Source organism: Fusarium oxysporum, chromosome VIII, assembly GCF_013085055.1.
Source record: "Fusarium oxysporum Fo47 chromosome VIII, complete sequence".
NCBI classification, from domain to species: domain Eukaryota; kingdom Fungi; phylum Ascomycota; class Sordariomycetes; order Hypocreales; family Nectriaceae; genus Fusarium; species Fusarium oxysporum.
In genome coordinates, this window is record NC_072847.1 from 2,451,044 (window position 1) to 2,465,766 (window position 14,723).

General features: G+C 49.4%; 6 protein-coding genes across 6 annotated transcripts; 3 read left to right on the plus strand and 3 right to left on the minus strand.

Moving 5' to 3' along the window:
- Positions 1-524: 524 nt before the first annotated feature.
- Positions 525-1,412, plus strand: FOBCDRAFT_229887 (DASH complex subunit Spc34). The gene is made up of 2 exons (XM_031188096.3): positions 525-660; positions 708-1,412. Exons 1-2 carry the CDS (start codon positions 596-598, stop codon positions 1,381-1,383), a joined length of 741 nt encoding a protein of 246 aa, XP_031035361.2. The 5' UTR covers positions 525-595; the 3' UTR covers positions 1,384-1,412.
- FOBCDRAFT_229888 (thioredoxin-like protein) lies at positions 1,413-2,305 on the minus strand. The gene has a single exon (XM_031188095.3). It carries the CDS (start codon positions 2,098-2,100, stop codon positions 1,447-1,449), a length of 654 nt encoding a protein of 217 aa, XP_031035360.1. The 5' UTR covers positions 2,101-2,305; the 3' UTR covers positions 1,413-1,446.
- Positions 2,306-2,409: 104 nt separating this feature from the next.
- FOBCDRAFT_229889 (uncharacterized protein) lies at positions 2,410-3,710 on the minus strand. The gene has a single exon (XM_031188094.3). It carries the CDS (start codon positions 3,577-3,579, stop codon positions 2,506-2,508), a length of 1,074 nt encoding a protein of 357 aa, XP_031035359.2. The 5' UTR covers positions 3,580-3,710; the 3' UTR covers positions 2,410-2,505.
- A 196-nt stretch (positions 3,711-3,906) lies between these two features.
- Positions 3,907-5,584, plus strand: FOBCDRAFT_229890 (DNA replication/checkpoint protein). The gene is made up of 2 exons (XM_031188093.3): positions 3,907-4,154; positions 4,203-5,584. Exons 1-2 carry the CDS (start codon positions 4,001-4,003, stop codon positions 5,405-5,407), a joined length of 1,359 nt encoding a protein of 452 aa, XP_031035358.3. The 5' UTR covers positions 3,907-4,000; the 3' UTR covers positions 5,408-5,584.
- Positions 5,585-6,239: 655 nt separating this feature from the next.
- Positions 6,240-10,513, plus strand: FOBCDRAFT_322211 (uncharacterized protein; the record flags this gene model as incomplete). Its single annotated transcript, XM_031188092.3, has 2 exons — positions 6,240-6,245; positions 6,295-10,513. The coding sequence occupies 2 exons, from the start codon at positions 6,240-6,242 to the stop codon at positions 10,303-10,305; spliced, it is 4,017 nt and encodes a 1,338-aa protein (XP_031035357.2). The 3' UTR covers positions 10,306-10,513.
- A 161-nt stretch (positions 10,514-10,674) lies between these two features.
- Positions 10,675-14,572, minus strand: FOBCDRAFT_229893 (P-loop containing nucleoside triphosphate hydrolase protein). The gene is made up of 3 exons (XM_031188090.3): positions 13,724-14,572; positions 13,226-13,676; positions 10,675-13,177 (listed from the first exon to the last, which is right to left on the minus strand). Exons 1-3 carry the CDS (start codon positions 14,149-14,151, stop codon positions 10,916-10,918), a joined length of 3,141 nt encoding a protein of 1,046 aa, XP_031035355.3. The 5' UTR covers positions 14,152-14,572; the 3' UTR covers positions 10,675-10,915.
- Between the last annotated feature and the right edge of the window lie 151 nt (positions 14,573-14,723).

Sequence of the window (14,723 nt, forward strand, 5' to 3'; positions counted from 1 at the left end):
GAAGCTTAACAAGTACTCTGAAAGATCAGGACCTGCGTAGATGTGAGCTCTGGTTGAACTCAACCGTGTAATTTCTCAATGCACTGGGCATGCATTGTCAACTCCTTTGGTTTCATGAAGCTACTCCCAGTATGTTAGTGTTGGTCGCAATCATGAATGCTATCCTCAGATACGCACTTGGTTGGCAAGATTATTCCCACGACTGATATGGAACAGGTGAGATATAGTATGTGGATGGATCGACACCTATGGCTGGATAGTTCAGCGGCTCTTGCAACATAGCTAGTCTGATTGTTAGGTTGATGATCAAGACCTAGGAGCTGGCGTGTAAGTGGTTGCAATGTGGGGGTACTTATCGATAAGAGCTGCCCGCGTCCCTTGATTGTTTTGAAACTCCACCACCGTCAACACAAGCTATCGTCTCTATCATCAAATCGCAACTTTGAGGCCATTCTCCTCCTCCGCCCTAACAAGTTGACATACACAATAGATCTTGTGGTTTTTTTTTTTTTTTTTTTTTTTTTTTTTTTTTTTCGTATATCCATAATATAAGAACATTTATGAGTACGAGAATTGAACGACGACCACGCCCATCATGTCGCTCATCTCTGCGCATCTCGAACAAATTGGCTATTCGTGCCAGGGAATTGACTCTCTACCGTAGGTAACACACATTCCTTGTGTGTCAATCGCTAACTTGCCTTCAGGTTCCCTCCTCCGAAGATCTTCACCAACGCCCTCCTCTCAAACCATGACATCACATCTCTCATCCGCGATACAGAACCCCACGAACGCGCCCTCTTCTCCGTCCCACCACCTCCTCCGCCCTCAACAACTCTCAAACCTACAGAACCAGAGAAGAAAAAGTCCTCGGGTCGACGACAAACTGTCTTTAATGTAGCCTCAGGCGAAGTCACCACAGGACCTCCACCCCGCACCGGCGCACATCCCCGTCGACAAACGGCCGTAGCAGCTGTCTTAGGTGGTCAAATGCACGAAGAACTACGGCGCGGAGAATCAGATCGCAAAGGCGACGTCGATGTAAATGTTCTTCTGCGCGGCGCAGAAAAGCTCTGCGGTGTATACGAACTCCCCGGGGCGAAGGAGCGCATCGCTGCGCTGAGGAGTAAACATGCACATGGGAAGAACACAGCGGCGTATTACGAAGCGCGCGTCGCGGAGCAGGCAGAGCAGTTGGCGAGTTTGGATCATAGGGATTGGTATGATGAGGAGGAAGAGGAAGAAGAAGAGGGTGAGGTTTGGACGGAGGATGACTTGAGAAGGGAGGAGGAGGAGGCGAAGGAGATGGAGGTGAAGAAGAGGGAGCTGCAGGTGAGGTTGAGGCAGATGGAGAAGGATCTTGGTGGTTTGATGAGAATGTGATGATACCCTTATGAGATGTAAAAATCTTAAACATGATATTCTACGGGATTGAGGCAGGGATGTCTACTGGTTCTCAGTAAGCAGCTCTTCTCTCGCCATAACGAGCTTTTCCAGAATCTCCCCAACATCCTCCGCTCCGTCAATTGTGTACCTATCATTGATCATGTACCGTGGTACACCCCTTATGCCCTTCTCTTGCATCTCATGAACCTCATTATCAACCTCCTCACCCCCATCGTCGCCATCCAACCACTCCCGCGCTTCGTCCCTCTCAAGTCCCGCCTTGACCGCTGCAGTCACTAAATCCTCCTTACTAGTTATATCTCCACCATCCAGAAAGTACATCCTCATAATCTCCATCGCAACCTCCGTCTCCTTGCCCCTGAGCCGCCCCAACTTCTCCAATCGGTGCGCATCTCTGGTGTTTCCAATCGTAGAGTTAAAGTTGAACTCCACACCCTCTGCCTTAGCGATACCATTGAGGCGGGCTTTGACTGATGGTACTTGGTCTTCCCCCCATTTTGATGCTATCTTCGTGATGAGGGGTTGGGTGGGTGTGTTGGGATCCAGCTGGTAAGCGTGCCATTTGGTGGTGATAGTGTCCGTTGAGGAGACAGTTTTGAGATAGAGTGCTATGGCGCGGGATAAACGGAGGGCGCCGATGAAACACCAGGGACAGACGGGGTCTGATATGACGGTTATAGAGATCGTAGGCATGATGGTGGTTCTTGTTTATGATGCTTTTCGGAGAATCTGCTATGAAATATTGGACTGGATAGGGAAGATGTGATGGAAAGATATAAGAGCAGGTTCAGCTGGGATCGGGTGTATTTTACATCCGAGACGACCTTTGGTCAACTCCGATTTATAAGTGCTTGTTGTCTACGCCATCTTTGAACTTTCAGGAGAAAACGGGCATAGACTCATCAAGAGGGCGGAATTCCGCCCGCCAAGGAGTTCTGCTTCGTAAGCTATGATTTCACCGCAAGCTTGTAGTGAACCTCAGATTATTCCAAACACATCTAGTGGTAATATAATTCGTTATTCATTCAGTGGAGATTGTTCTCCGGGTATCATATTCTATCTTGCCTTATCCAAGCTCCATCACTTTATCATGCCTGACTAATCTCTATGCGGTCTTCCATATGGTTCGTGTCTATGTACTTCTCGGGGTCGTTGTGATCGGCCCTGGGGACGGTAAAAGTCTCCCTGTATTCGTTGTGCGTCCCACATACGTGCGCCGACGTTTTTTGGCTGGCGTTGGTCTTGCCTTGAACTGCCAACCCCTCCAGATTCAGCTCTAGGGCTGCTTGGTGCAGATACGTCGTATTGAACAGCCCTATCCCAGTCCGCAAGCTTTGTATATGGACTTCTAAGCCATGCTCTTAGCTCGTGCAAGAAGAGGCGCGTGTTGTCTCGGCCCAGAAAATCCGAAATCATCTCCTCGGCTTGGCCAGCGCTGCCCATGATATCCACGGATTTCAAAATGGCAATGATGTATTCGAGGAGGAACTCAGCATTATTGGCTCTCCTTCGGTCAACCGCATCTCTCTGTGAATTCGCTTCGGGTCTTGGCTCTGTCTGGTCGGCATCGGGGTTTAAGAAGGAAAACACTCGCAGCTCTCGACGAATCCACATTCGCGCGCGCGAGACTAAGTCGCTATCTGAACAAAAGGCCGCTGGAGTCAGTTCGCGGTATCGAGACAAGCGATTCGACCCGACATGTTTTGAGTATCTGTTGTGGCGATACACATCCCTCCGCTTCGCGATCTCATCTGAAGGACTCGAGCTGGTGGTTCCGTAGCGTGGTTGACGGGGATATGGACGAAGTTGCGAGTGACGCCGGCGGAAATGAGGAGGGAGCGCAAGTCTTCTACGTTCAATTTGTGGTGCCCGGGGCTCTGACGCAGGCTCAGCTACGGTGTATGTCTTTGCGATAGGTTCATCGAGACCGTGGCGAACTTGTGAGATGACAGCTTTGCAGAGCGGACACTTCGGTGATTGCTCAAGCCAGCTGAGAAGGCAGAGATAATCAAAGTTTCTATGTTGACAAGGAATAGCCTCACAGGCTTCAGAAATGCTTTCGAGGCAGATGACGCAGCAGTCGGTGGCGTCTTCTTGCCTGGTCGCTATTTCGTCGAGGGTGCTTTGTAGGACTCTACGTTGGAGATCATCTGTGTTTTGGTCTGTTTCCATAGCGTACTGGCGGATTTGAGACGCTATAGGGCTGGCCACCTGGCGCAAGTGGTAGTGTATCCAAAACACCCAGGTAAGAAAGCGAAGATAAGATGTTATCGTTTGGCGTAGTATGAAAAGAAGATGATGAACGATGAATTAGAAATGGACTTGATTTAGGTGGGGGTCCGGAACTACGTACCAAAGTTCGGAGCGGGTGGGCCCGTTAGCTCCGTACCTTCCCTGCAACTGCCATGACGTGAGACCCATTTTCGCGTTGAGTGGTTCGCGTCCCGCATTGGCAGTTACAAAGGGATCCATCTAAACGCGTTTTACCTGCAATCGCGACACTCAATTCCACTTTCCCTCATGACCATTGTTTCTTGCATGTTTCTTCCAAATTCCGATTTTCTCATAAACTCACATACGAATAAAATATTTCATGGCTATAGCAATGGACGAAAATTTGAGAGCAGAATATGAAAGTCAATCACAGCAACTGCGCATCGACTTGAAGACTTGGGAGACAGAATGGGCAAAGACACACGAGGGCAAGAAGCCAGGAAGAGGGGACATCAAGGCCAACGAAGAGATCGGTAGGTCTTTAGAGCAACAAAATAACCAACCTGCTAATCATTACGCAGCTTTGAAATATAAACAATATAACAAGGTTCGAGATATACTCTCGGGCAAAATCCCACCTCCCTCGAAAGAACCCAGGAAGCGAAAATCCGATACTTTACCAGCACAGACACCCACCAAACGCACCAAACACACTCAGACTCCCTCCAAGAACCGTACACTAGACCATGATGAGGAACTCATGAACACACCAGCCATATCGCGAAAGCTGTTCAGTCCCGCGTCGGTGACCTCAGTGGGTCCGACACCACAAAGGGATGGTCGCGTGCTTGGCCTCTTTGACTTATTGGTAGAGAAGGAGCTAGGAACACCGTCGAAAAAAGATTCTGCGACCAAATCAGAGTCCGCACGAAAGGTCAATGCAACTCCGAGCAAACGATCAGCTGCCACGGATGACGAGGAGAACGAGAGGCTTGGCCGAACCCCTATGTCATCTAGTAAACGACAAAGACTGAACCACTTCATGACTCCGTTGAAGAACAAGGATGGAAACAGGGATGCCGTTACGCCCTCTTCGGTCTCGAAACTCCAATTCGATACACCCGCGTTCTTGAAACGCAATGCTCTACCAGTTCTTGACGAGAATGGCGATTATGATGCCCCAGCACCCCTACGGCTACCGCGCAAGCCTTTCACACGAGGTCTCAGTGAAATTGTGGCGAGTCTTCGAAAGGTGGAGGAGGAGACCTTGGACGACGACTTGGACGCATTGCGCGACGCTGAAGAAGAAGGGATGGGTGAACCTAAGCCCAAGACGTTATTCCCGTCGAAACCAAAGGATGATGTTCTGGTAGAGGAGACCCAGACACGGCAATTACCACTTGGTGGTTTCGATGATGAAGCCTTGTACGACAGCCCAGTGGAGGAAAATGGTAACCCGACTAGAGTGTATAAGAAGAAGGGTCAGAAGCGAACTACAAGAATGGTCAAGATGCGTCCAACTCGAACCAAGCGGCCCGAAAACATGGGAGAGAACCCTCAGAGCGATATTGAGAACGACGAAACGCAAGCTGATGGTGAAGATGCTGGATCTGATTTTGAGGAAGTCAAGGAGAAGAAGCCCACACAGAAGAAGGAGGGCACTGTTAGGAAGGCTGCGCGAAAGGTCAATGAGCTGGCTAATGCAAACTTCCAACGGTTAAAGCTTAGGAATCACGGAGCAAAGGGCGGCCCTGGTTTTAATAGTAGATTCCGGCGACGAAGGTGATGAGCCATTTTGGTCATGGGCAAGAAGGTTATTATGAGATGCATTGCATGGCGTTCTGATTCGAGGCATATATATACCAACAGACAAGGAGAGGTTCTTTGTTACATTGTCCAGTTCGGCGTAGATGAGCGTTCAAGCTGGAATAGAATTAAGAATCTCTGAGATTCATTCTGATCATCTACTCTTTGACCTTATGTCTCGTACTGAAATTATTTATCTCTACCTTTTCTCTTTGTAAGGTACCTTGGGTATGCTTCAAAAAAAGATGGAGTTCTTGCCAGAAGATCCAGACATGGGGCTGCGGACCGTTCAGGGTCAGCGCCTTCTCACTCACAGCTGCCGAGCCGGTCTTCAGAATTGACAGTGATTCACATTCACTGAGAGGCCTTGAAGATCAAACAAAGAAACTCGATCACAATAAATACACACAATCGTCTCGCTTCGACTTCTTCTGCTCTCTTCCTTCATAAAACACCCAGATACACACGCTCCTGTTCGCCTAAATCGACCCTCCTTTTTGCGTACAACGGCTCGAGCCTTTCGCGCCTTTATAATCACACTCACTCATTTGGCCGCGTCGAAATTGAGGCTTTCAACGATTCCTATTCGCGCCTTAACTTTCTTTATTTTGCTTTCTTATTGTTCCTTCACACAAAGCCCGACCTTTCTACATGGGGTTCTCTTCGCATTGTCAGACCTGTTGTTCTCATCAAAAGATGATACAGGAGGTATAGACTGCTTGGTGTTGTCTTTCAATTGAGTTTTTCGCATACAATATCCCGTTCTTTTCATTGCTTTTTAGTATGCGATAGCATGGGCCTGATCCTTCAATATGCCCGTAAGATCACATTCAAAAACAGAATGGCTCGGCTGCTGACGCTGACTAGCATATCGATCTTGACGAAAACGATGTTGTCGATTTGACGCTGGATGAGTTCCAGAATGAAGATAATGTTATCGACCTCACACTAGAGAATTTCGAGAACCCGGACATCGACTGGCTCTCGAATCACAATGACGACTTTGACGGTGTGTTTGGCGACGCCTTTGCTCCGAGGGAGCCTCACACAACCGCCACCACCACTCATGATACACCTAAAATGTGGACCAAGTTTGGTGAGATGGAGGAGGAGGAAGAGGAAGAGGAAGAGGAAGATGGCATGAGTGTCATGGAGCGGGTTGACCTGTCACCTAGCCCACCCACCCAGAGTCCTCCTAACTACGGCTCAAGTCCCGAAACCCTTTTTGAGGACATTTATCCTGAAATGCCTAAACTTCCTGAATCCTGTGTCATGATAGCTGCAGATCCGGATCTCGAAGTTGGTGATGCAGATGAGGGTGCTTCAGCTGAGGTAGTGGAACAAGAAGATATTACGATGGAAGAGACGCCGGACGTCCCTCTCAGCGAGAATATGAGCGTTGAGCTCCCCGAAAGTCTGCTCTTGGTACCGAGGTCATATTACGAACCATTCGAACCGGGTGTCCCAGTCCTTAAGGAACGCGAGGCTGTCGCTCGACTGCTTGAGGTGGCCGAAGAGGCCGGTCAGGGTATTGACTTTGACGACTTTGTTGAGTTCCAACTTAATGATTTCGCAGTCTACTCCGACCGTCAAAGATACGGCCAGGAGATGTGCTCTCTCCACCTCCTCCATACAAAACACGGTTTCAATACTGTGTTCTTTGACGGAAAGTTGAGTGTTGGTAGTACTGTTTTCTACGTTCACAGCGTGGAAATCAGCACATTACCGATCGAGAACTACGGTACATTATCAAAGCACACTGTCAGAGACAAGATTTGGGTACGTTCAGTTTTAAACTCAGAACGTGAGATATACTACCGGTTGAACACCCCTGCCAAGGAATATCGTCGTTTCTTTGACCCGTTCCTGTGGGTTGCAGATCTCGCAAAGCATTTCGTGGATTACCTCAAGTTCAAAGGGGAGAAAGACGATCAAGTTACGATCTTCCATTTTAGATCAAATTTCAGCATTTGGCTGGCGAAAATGCACCGCAAAGCACCAGATTTCATCTCGTGGAAAGGGCAGCACATAAACGATGATTTTAGGACGGCGATTGTGGCCAATGTTACATTTTTACACAAGGAAGCAATCGGTGTTCTTGGGCACAGAAGAACATACAAGCACGTTATCTGGGCCGAGGTATGGGAATTTACGCGATACAAACTGTGCCCAAAGATTGTGCCCAGCGAAGACGCAGATACTGTCGTCACCCAGTACATTTACGACTGCTTCAGTCATCAACCCTTCGGCCACCGTCTCAAGGCCATTCCTCTGAGCAAAACGACTCAGTCTTTACGAAATGCACTAATCAAACAACGCCATCTTGAATTGCCAGCCCCAGTTCATGATAGTGCTAAGACCATGACAATGGCTGGACAGAAGCAGATTCGAGCAATTCGAGCAATTCGAGCAGGCGATACAATCTCGACCCAACGAGATGCTGAGGGGTCCGGTACGCAATGGCGACGTGACGTTGCGCATGGGTTCGATGACGTCGACCGATGGTTCGCCCTGGTACAGCGCGTGCGTGTCAACAAGCGTGGCCAGAGAACGTTCGATGTGATTTGGTACTATCGACCTGTGGACACGCTATGCGGTCTGATGAAGTATCCTTGGAACAACGAGTTGTTTTTGTCAGATCATTGCTCTTGTGATATAAGAGCGAAAATCTCCGAGGACGAAGTGTCAGGGGTTCACGAAGTCGAGTTTGGAGGGACTTCGGCGACTAAAGCCGAGTTCTTTTGTCGCCAAACATACATATGCGTAGAGCGAAATTGGGTGACCCTTGAGAAAGACCATTTTCGTTGCATTCATCTGCGCGAGAGTTCTCCTCAGGCGCTGGGGTTACGAACTGGCGAAACACGGCTCGTCATGATCAACAAGACTAGCGGTCGATCCGAGCCTTGCGAGTTTCTAACCTTTTATGAGGAGGAAGGCAACGGCATTTACAGGTTTCGGAAGTTGTTAAGAAGACACCAGGTTGATCCGGCATCCAAAGCTCGACCCAACGAGTTGGTGTACAGCTATGTCGAGCCGCTTGTCGAGGTAAAAAGTTCGCGTATTCTCGAGCCATGTTTTGTTCGTTATTTCAAAGACGGAGAAACAATACCAACGCCATATGACCGTGACGGTGTGGGGGGGTTTTTCTATTTCTCCCACGAACAAGTTTCCGACAATGAGACTGGAATGAAGTCATATGTTGCGCTATCCGAACCTCCCTCGTCTATACAGCAGGGCTACGACCCATCGCAGTCTATTCCACGACTGCGAGGCTTGGACCTCTTTTGCGGTGGTGGTAACTTTGGTCGTGGGTTGGAAGATGGAGGTGCTATCGAGATGCGATGGGCGAACGACTTTGACGCAAAGGCTATTCACACTTATATGGCAAACACTGCAGGGCCTTCTGAAGTATCTCCATTCCTTGGGTCTATAGACGATCTCCAACGTCTTGCTATCGAAGGCGAATTTTCAGACAGTGTCCCACCGATTGGAGATGTGGATTTTATCTCAGGCGGTAGCCCTTGCCCTGGCTTCTCTCGGTTGACCAACGATAAAACAACTGCCGCTCAGCGGAAGAACCAGTCGTTGGTAGCAGCTTTTGCGTCGTGCGTGGACCTGTACCGCCCACGGTATGGTCTCCTTGAGAACGTTCCGGGAATCGTGCAAAAGACCGCTAATCGAGACCAAGACGTGTTCAGTCAACTCATTTGTGCTATTGTAGGCTTGGGTTATCAAGCACACTTTTTCTTTCTCGATGCTTCTGCCTGCGGTTCGCCTCAGCGTCGTTCTCGCGTGTTCCTGGCTTTTGCTGCACCAGGCCACCGCTTACCTCACAAACCATATCAAACCCATGCTCACCCGCAAAATACTTCCAGACTTGCTCTAGGTATTCTTCCCACGGGTGAACCTATGGCTGAGCGTGCTATGCCGGCTGCCACGCCATTTGACTTTGTGTCTGCAAGGGCTTCCACTGCCGACCTACCCCCTATCTATGATTCAAAGCCGGATATATGCGTGCCATACCCCGACCATAGGGTGTCTGTAGGCATAACGCCTCTAATGCGAAGCAGAATTCACCTCATCCCGACTCAACCCTGGGGTATGAACTACGCACAAGCTTGGTACGGTCGTGACCTGAAAAAGGCTGGTTCAGGCGTCATGACGCCAAGTGAGCGTCTAGCATTCCCTGAGCGCACCGATCAGGGTTTAGGACGAGCAAACCCAAACTCGAATGCATATGGTCGACAACGACCCGACCATCTCTTTGTGACAATCGTCAAGACCCAAAGTCCGGACGATGCGAAGAACGGTCGAACATTACACTGGCGTGAGCCTCGCGCTTTAACCATCATGGAGGCACGACGAGCACAGGGGTTCAGAGACGATGAAGTCCTGTTGGGTATCCCAAGTGACCAATACAAGATTGTCGGCAACAGCGTTGCGCGTGAGGTCGCGGTCAGCTTGGGTGCTGTATTCTGCGAGGCATGGATTCAGAGCCTCGCAGACGAGCATCACGTACAGAGTGGTGATCATGCCTCCACTGCTGTAGTTCCTTCTGTGGCGCCGGCTCGTATGGGTGTCGAGGTTTCCCCTATCACCAATATCAGGAGACTTGAGTCCGAGTCAGCCTCTGTCGAAAGCACCCCACGGTCTCGAAAATCCAAAAGTGAATCTCGAGTCAATCAAGTTTCGTCTACACCGAGCTCGACTCCTCCTACTCCTCCTCAATCGTCTACTAAGCATAGCCGTATCGCTGTCAATATTCGCGGATCGAAATCTCTCAGGACAGACGAATACAACAGCCCTAGCAGGGCCACGCCTACGGCATCCAGTCGTTCCAAATCAAGTAGGTTACGGCATAGCACCACGGGTGAATAGTTTTGTATAAACGAATATCGGAGCTCAGAAGACTACATATTGAAGGATGTCTTGACATGCGAACCTGTACTTCGAATTTTGAGACCTGTGGGCATCACAAAATGGGGAGTCTCTCATGTAGACCAGCTACCTGTCACAGCTAGCTTTGTGGGTGTCAATAAGACGATGAGATCAATAGAATTGACAATAACATAATGAGTTTAATTCGCCAGTCACTGTATTCTTGCCCGTCGTGAATCCCATTCACCAACGCCTGGTTAGAGGTTAAGGAGAAGCCCTCCACCATATCGTTACACTGGAGTAATGATTAACAACCACCCGGAAGCAGGAGAGTCAGTGACAGATGATGCACAAATAAATCGAAGCAAGTTTAGAGTGGTTCAAAAGTCATTACTGTCGTTACGGTAGCTCGCTAGTTGCTAACGTTGATAAACTGTTGAGAAAAAACATGCTACTCCAAAACTCCGATTCAACCTAATGCTGATATCGCCTTGCTCTTGGACGCACCCCTTCTCGTACCAAAAATAGCCAGATTCGATGTAAAACGCTGAAGAAAACATATCGCTGTTTCAAAACCTCTTCCAGTATCGCGTTCCGTCCGTCTACCCCTCTACTCCGATGTCTCCAGATCCTTAAGGGTCATCACCTTGGCGCCCATAGGGATCTGACCACCTCGCATCTTGATGCTGGCATAAGGAACACCCGATGCCTGTCCCAAGATGGTAACCAGCTCACGACCTGAAACAATAAGGTCCTTGCCGGTATAACCCTTGATGGCGCATTCCTTAAAGATATGTCCGATCAGGCGCTCACCAAGGGTCTCGATGCTGCGGCCACTGGCCCAGCCTTTGTCGTTGCTCAAACGCTGGAGCAGTGAGAACAAAGATGTGCGAGTAGTAGTATCCATCTCTGGTGTAGCTTGAATAGTGATGCCCACCTTTCCAACAACTTGTCGTAATTGCTCGATACACTGCTCCGTTCGAAGGGGGCGGAAAGTGAACTCGGTAGCGAACCGACTCTTGATGCCTTGGTTGCTACGCAGAAGACGGTCCATGTCCTCCTCATAGCCTGCCAACACAATGATAAGCTTGCGTGCAAACTGAGGCTTTGTCACGGCATCAACAAGCTCGCTGACTGCTTCTTCAGCAAACGATCCACGAGCGCCATTGAGTCTGTATGCCTCGTCTATGAAGAGAACTTTGCCGAGTGCCGATTCGAGCAGTCGGCGTGTTTTGGGACCAGTTTGGCCACAATATTCACCAACAAGCTGTGACGCTGAGACATCAACGACATCTGGTGCGGCAAGCAGGCCCATGTCATAAAAGATCTGGCCAAGTTTTCTCGCGGTCGATGTCTTTCCAGTTCCGGGAGGACCCTTGAAGACATATGTGAACGGCACATAGGGCCGAGGGTCGACATTGCGCAATCGCATACCTTGCACCATGTACTGGTACGATTCGAACTTGGAGATGATTTCCTCGAAGCCGACAAACTCGTCGAACAGGGCCCGCGTGTTTGTCACAGCTTGTGACAGCCGATCGTAGTTGGCATCAAAGTCCTGAGGTTCTAGAGGAACTTGGTCGAGATCCTCATCCTGTGGTTTCTTCTCTTTAGCAATGCGACGGAAACGTGCTGAGATGGCCTTGGATAAAATATTGTCCACCTCACCGCCATTGCCAAAGTTTGGCCGAACAGAGGCTCGCTTCAGTACCTCCATAGCAACCTCACGGGCCTTGTCGGTGGCGACCAGCTTCTCCTTTGCCAGCTTGAGGTCTAACACCTTGCCCAAGGTATCCTCGCTGAAGTTTTCAAACACAAACGCAGTATCCAGCGGGAATCTTCGGGCCAGACCGGGGTTGGCATTTGCATACAACTCCTTCATCTGGTCAGAGTAACCGCAGAGGATAACACATCGATCCTCTCCAGCAGCTCCAGTTACCTCTGCAACAATCGTGTCGATGATCCCGCCTCTGAAATCACCGTTCTTAGAACTACCAGCACTTCCGTTGGTGCCTGGGTCAAGCATGTGGGCATCATCTATGATCAGAACATTGCCCTTTGCTTCCCTGAGGGCTTCTTGCGTGTTGTTCTCTGATCCTCCGATATAGCGATCGAGAAGATCAGCTGGAGTCTTCGTGACGACATCGCCCTTGGACAAGAGGCCGAAATCTGCGAGAATTCTACCATAGAGCTTTGCAACTGTGGTTTTGCCGGTACCTGGAGGTCCCAAGAAGACTCGGTTTGGTGAAACATGCAAAGGATCGTCGCCACGCATTTCTCGGATAAAGTTCTGGTTGACTTGGTTGACCACAGCGAGTATCGACTCCTTAACATCGTCCAACCCGACAAGTTGTTGAAGCTCTTTCCAGGCAGGGCTCTTCTCGGGACCAAGAGAAGGCTTATTGCCCAGTAGGTCTTCTTTGGTCATTCTGAAGTCTTCCAGGTAGTTCCCTGTCTTACGAGCCTGAATAAAGCGTTCAACTTGACGCCTGCAAGCTTCGAGAAATGCCTTTCTAACCGGCCAGATATTACCAAATGTCTTTTCGCTGGCCCCTGAAACGATTCTGCGGATCAGAATCTTGACATACAGGCCATCGTAGCCGCCCTCGACTTCCATTTTTCCCTTGAACCACTTTCGCATCATGCCATGGAATACCATCTGGAGCTCTTCTGCTGTGTAATTTGGCAACTTCAGAACAGGAAAGTGATTGGAAACCTCAGCACTGTAACCCATCAAGTCTGACAAACCCCATTCGCCATTGCCAGCTATAATGAGGACAACTTTTCCGGGCAGGTCTTGTGAGCGAACATAGAGGCTCCAGAGATTACAATCGTCGCTGTTCATTAGGTGAGCGTGGTCAATGATGGCAATCTAAGCAAATTAGCGATTCATAGCCTTGGTAATAAGATATTCACTTACGCAGCCACCGCAGGCATTGCTTGTGTTATGTATGGTGCTCAAAGTCGATGTTTTAGACATGTTATATGCCGAGAATCTGTTGATTCCAGTGAAAACACCAGACTTCTTCACCACGCCAAGAGATATCAGGTATTTGGCATAGAGGCGAGCCAGCATTGTCTTGCCTGTCCCCTCACCTCCCATGAAGACTGCATCAAAGTTCTCTTTCTTCAGATCGGTCTCACGCCTCTGAGCGGCCTTGACTCTCGCCTTTGCTTGTAAGAAGAAAGCCTTGACTTCTTCGAGGCCGGTTAAAGACATGACTCGGTCGAGGTATTTGTTCTCTGCCTTTTCCACCTTCTTTTGTCGCAACCATTCGATTCTTGATGGGGATTCATCTTGGCAAGCTTCGGGTTCTAGGCCGTCTATCGATTCGTTGTCCGAGTCGTCGGTGTCTTCTTGCTGTGATTTTCTGGGACAAATTAGTGGACGTTTCCAAGCACCCAAGGTGCCACTTACTCAATTTCATCCAGAAGCTCTTCCATCATCTTGCATAGTTCAAGGAATGCTGGCTCTGCCAAGACAGGTGGCTCCTCTTCCACCACACGTGCGTCCTCAGCTTCAGACTCGGAATCATCATCAGTTTCGTATGGAATATCACCGTATAATTTCCCTAGACCAAAGCCATCCATATTTTGGTCGTCGGCATCTTGATCATCCTCATTCAGAGGCTCTTCGGGTACAATTACAGTCTTGGAACGATTGCGCCGCCTTCTCAAGCGCCGGCGGGGCTTGCGAGTGGGAAGAAGGCCGAGAAGACGGCTCACAAGGAAGTGTGGTTCATCGGTCAGAAAGTCTCTTGCCCATGAGGGATACGTGGATTTTGGCTTGAGACCAAGTAGCCATGTGACGGAAAAGTTGATATCAGTAGATTCAAGCTCCATCATTGCATTGCACTGAAATGAAGTGAAGTGAACTGGATGGCACTGGAGCTGGTTTGTTTGCTCTAAGATAAAGCTATAACTCCCAAATATGGGTTATTCAATAGCTAGCAAGCTAGCAAGCAAGCAAAGATAAGTGGTGAACACGCAGGGACCGGGCGATAGCTCTGCGGATGTGCGGATGGGACAGCCGGAGCGGGGGTGGGGAGAGAGAGGGAGATCGCGTGCGAGGAGATGATATCGATAAAGACCTACGAAAGGCACGGGAGAGAGGAGAAGCGGTCTAGAGAATATTCGCTGAACTTGGGAGGCGAGCAAGCAGCTATCGAGGAGACGCTGTAAAGATAAGAAGAAGAGGAGAAAATCTGGAATGTTTGAGAATGGAAGAAGAGAAGTTCAAAATTAAGGCTGAGGCGGTAGCTGCCTGCTTAGTTGTTTGATGTAGACTGCAGGCAGCCAATGGAATCGATGTGCAAGGTGAGGTGAGTACGACAGTAAGACGGGGGCTGACCTGGAGTGCCATTGAGGTACCTACAGTCTGCACCTTGGCGGGCACGTAACGAAAGCATGGCATTCAT

Excerpts from the sequence above, each read along its gene's own strand:
- FOBCDRAFT_229889 (XM_031188094.3), bottom strand. The coding sequence starts at position 3,579 with ATGGAAACAGACCAAAACACAGATGATCTCCAACGTAGAGTCCTACAA.
- FOBCDRAFT_229890 (XM_031188093.3), top strand. The coding sequence starts at position 4,001 with ATGGCTATAGCAATGGACGAAAATTTGAGAGCAGAATATGAAAGTCAA. Across the intron at positions 4,155-4,202 it reads CAAGGCCAACGAAGAGATCG|CTTTGAAATATAAACAATAT; the intron begins GTAGGTCTTTAG and ends ATCATTACGCAG.
- FOBCDRAFT_229888 (XM_031188095.3), bottom strand. The coding sequence starts at position 2,100 with ATGCCTACGATCTCTATAACCGTCATATCAGACCCCGTCTGTCCCTGG.
- FOBCDRAFT_229887 (XM_031188096.3), top strand. The coding sequence starts at position 596 with ATGTCGCTCATCTCTGCGCATCTCGAACAAATTGGCTATTCGTGCCAG. Across the intron at positions 661-707 it reads CAGGGAATTGACTCTCTACC|GTTCCCTCCTCCGAAGATCT; the intron begins GTAGGTAACACA and ends ACTTGCCTTCAG.
- FOBCDRAFT_229893 (XM_031188090.3), bottom strand. The coding sequence starts at position 14,151 with ATGATGGAGCTTGAATCTACTGATATCAACTTTTCCGTCACATGGCTA. Across the intron at positions 13,677-13,723 it reads GAGCTTCTGGATGAAATTGA|AAAATCACAGCAAGAAGACA; the intron begins GTAAGTGGCACC and ends AATTTGTCCCAG. Across the intron at positions 13,178-13,225 it reads GCAATGCCTGCGGTGGCTGC|ATTGCCATCATTGACCACGC; the intron begins GTAAGTGAATAT and ends TAATTTGCTTAG.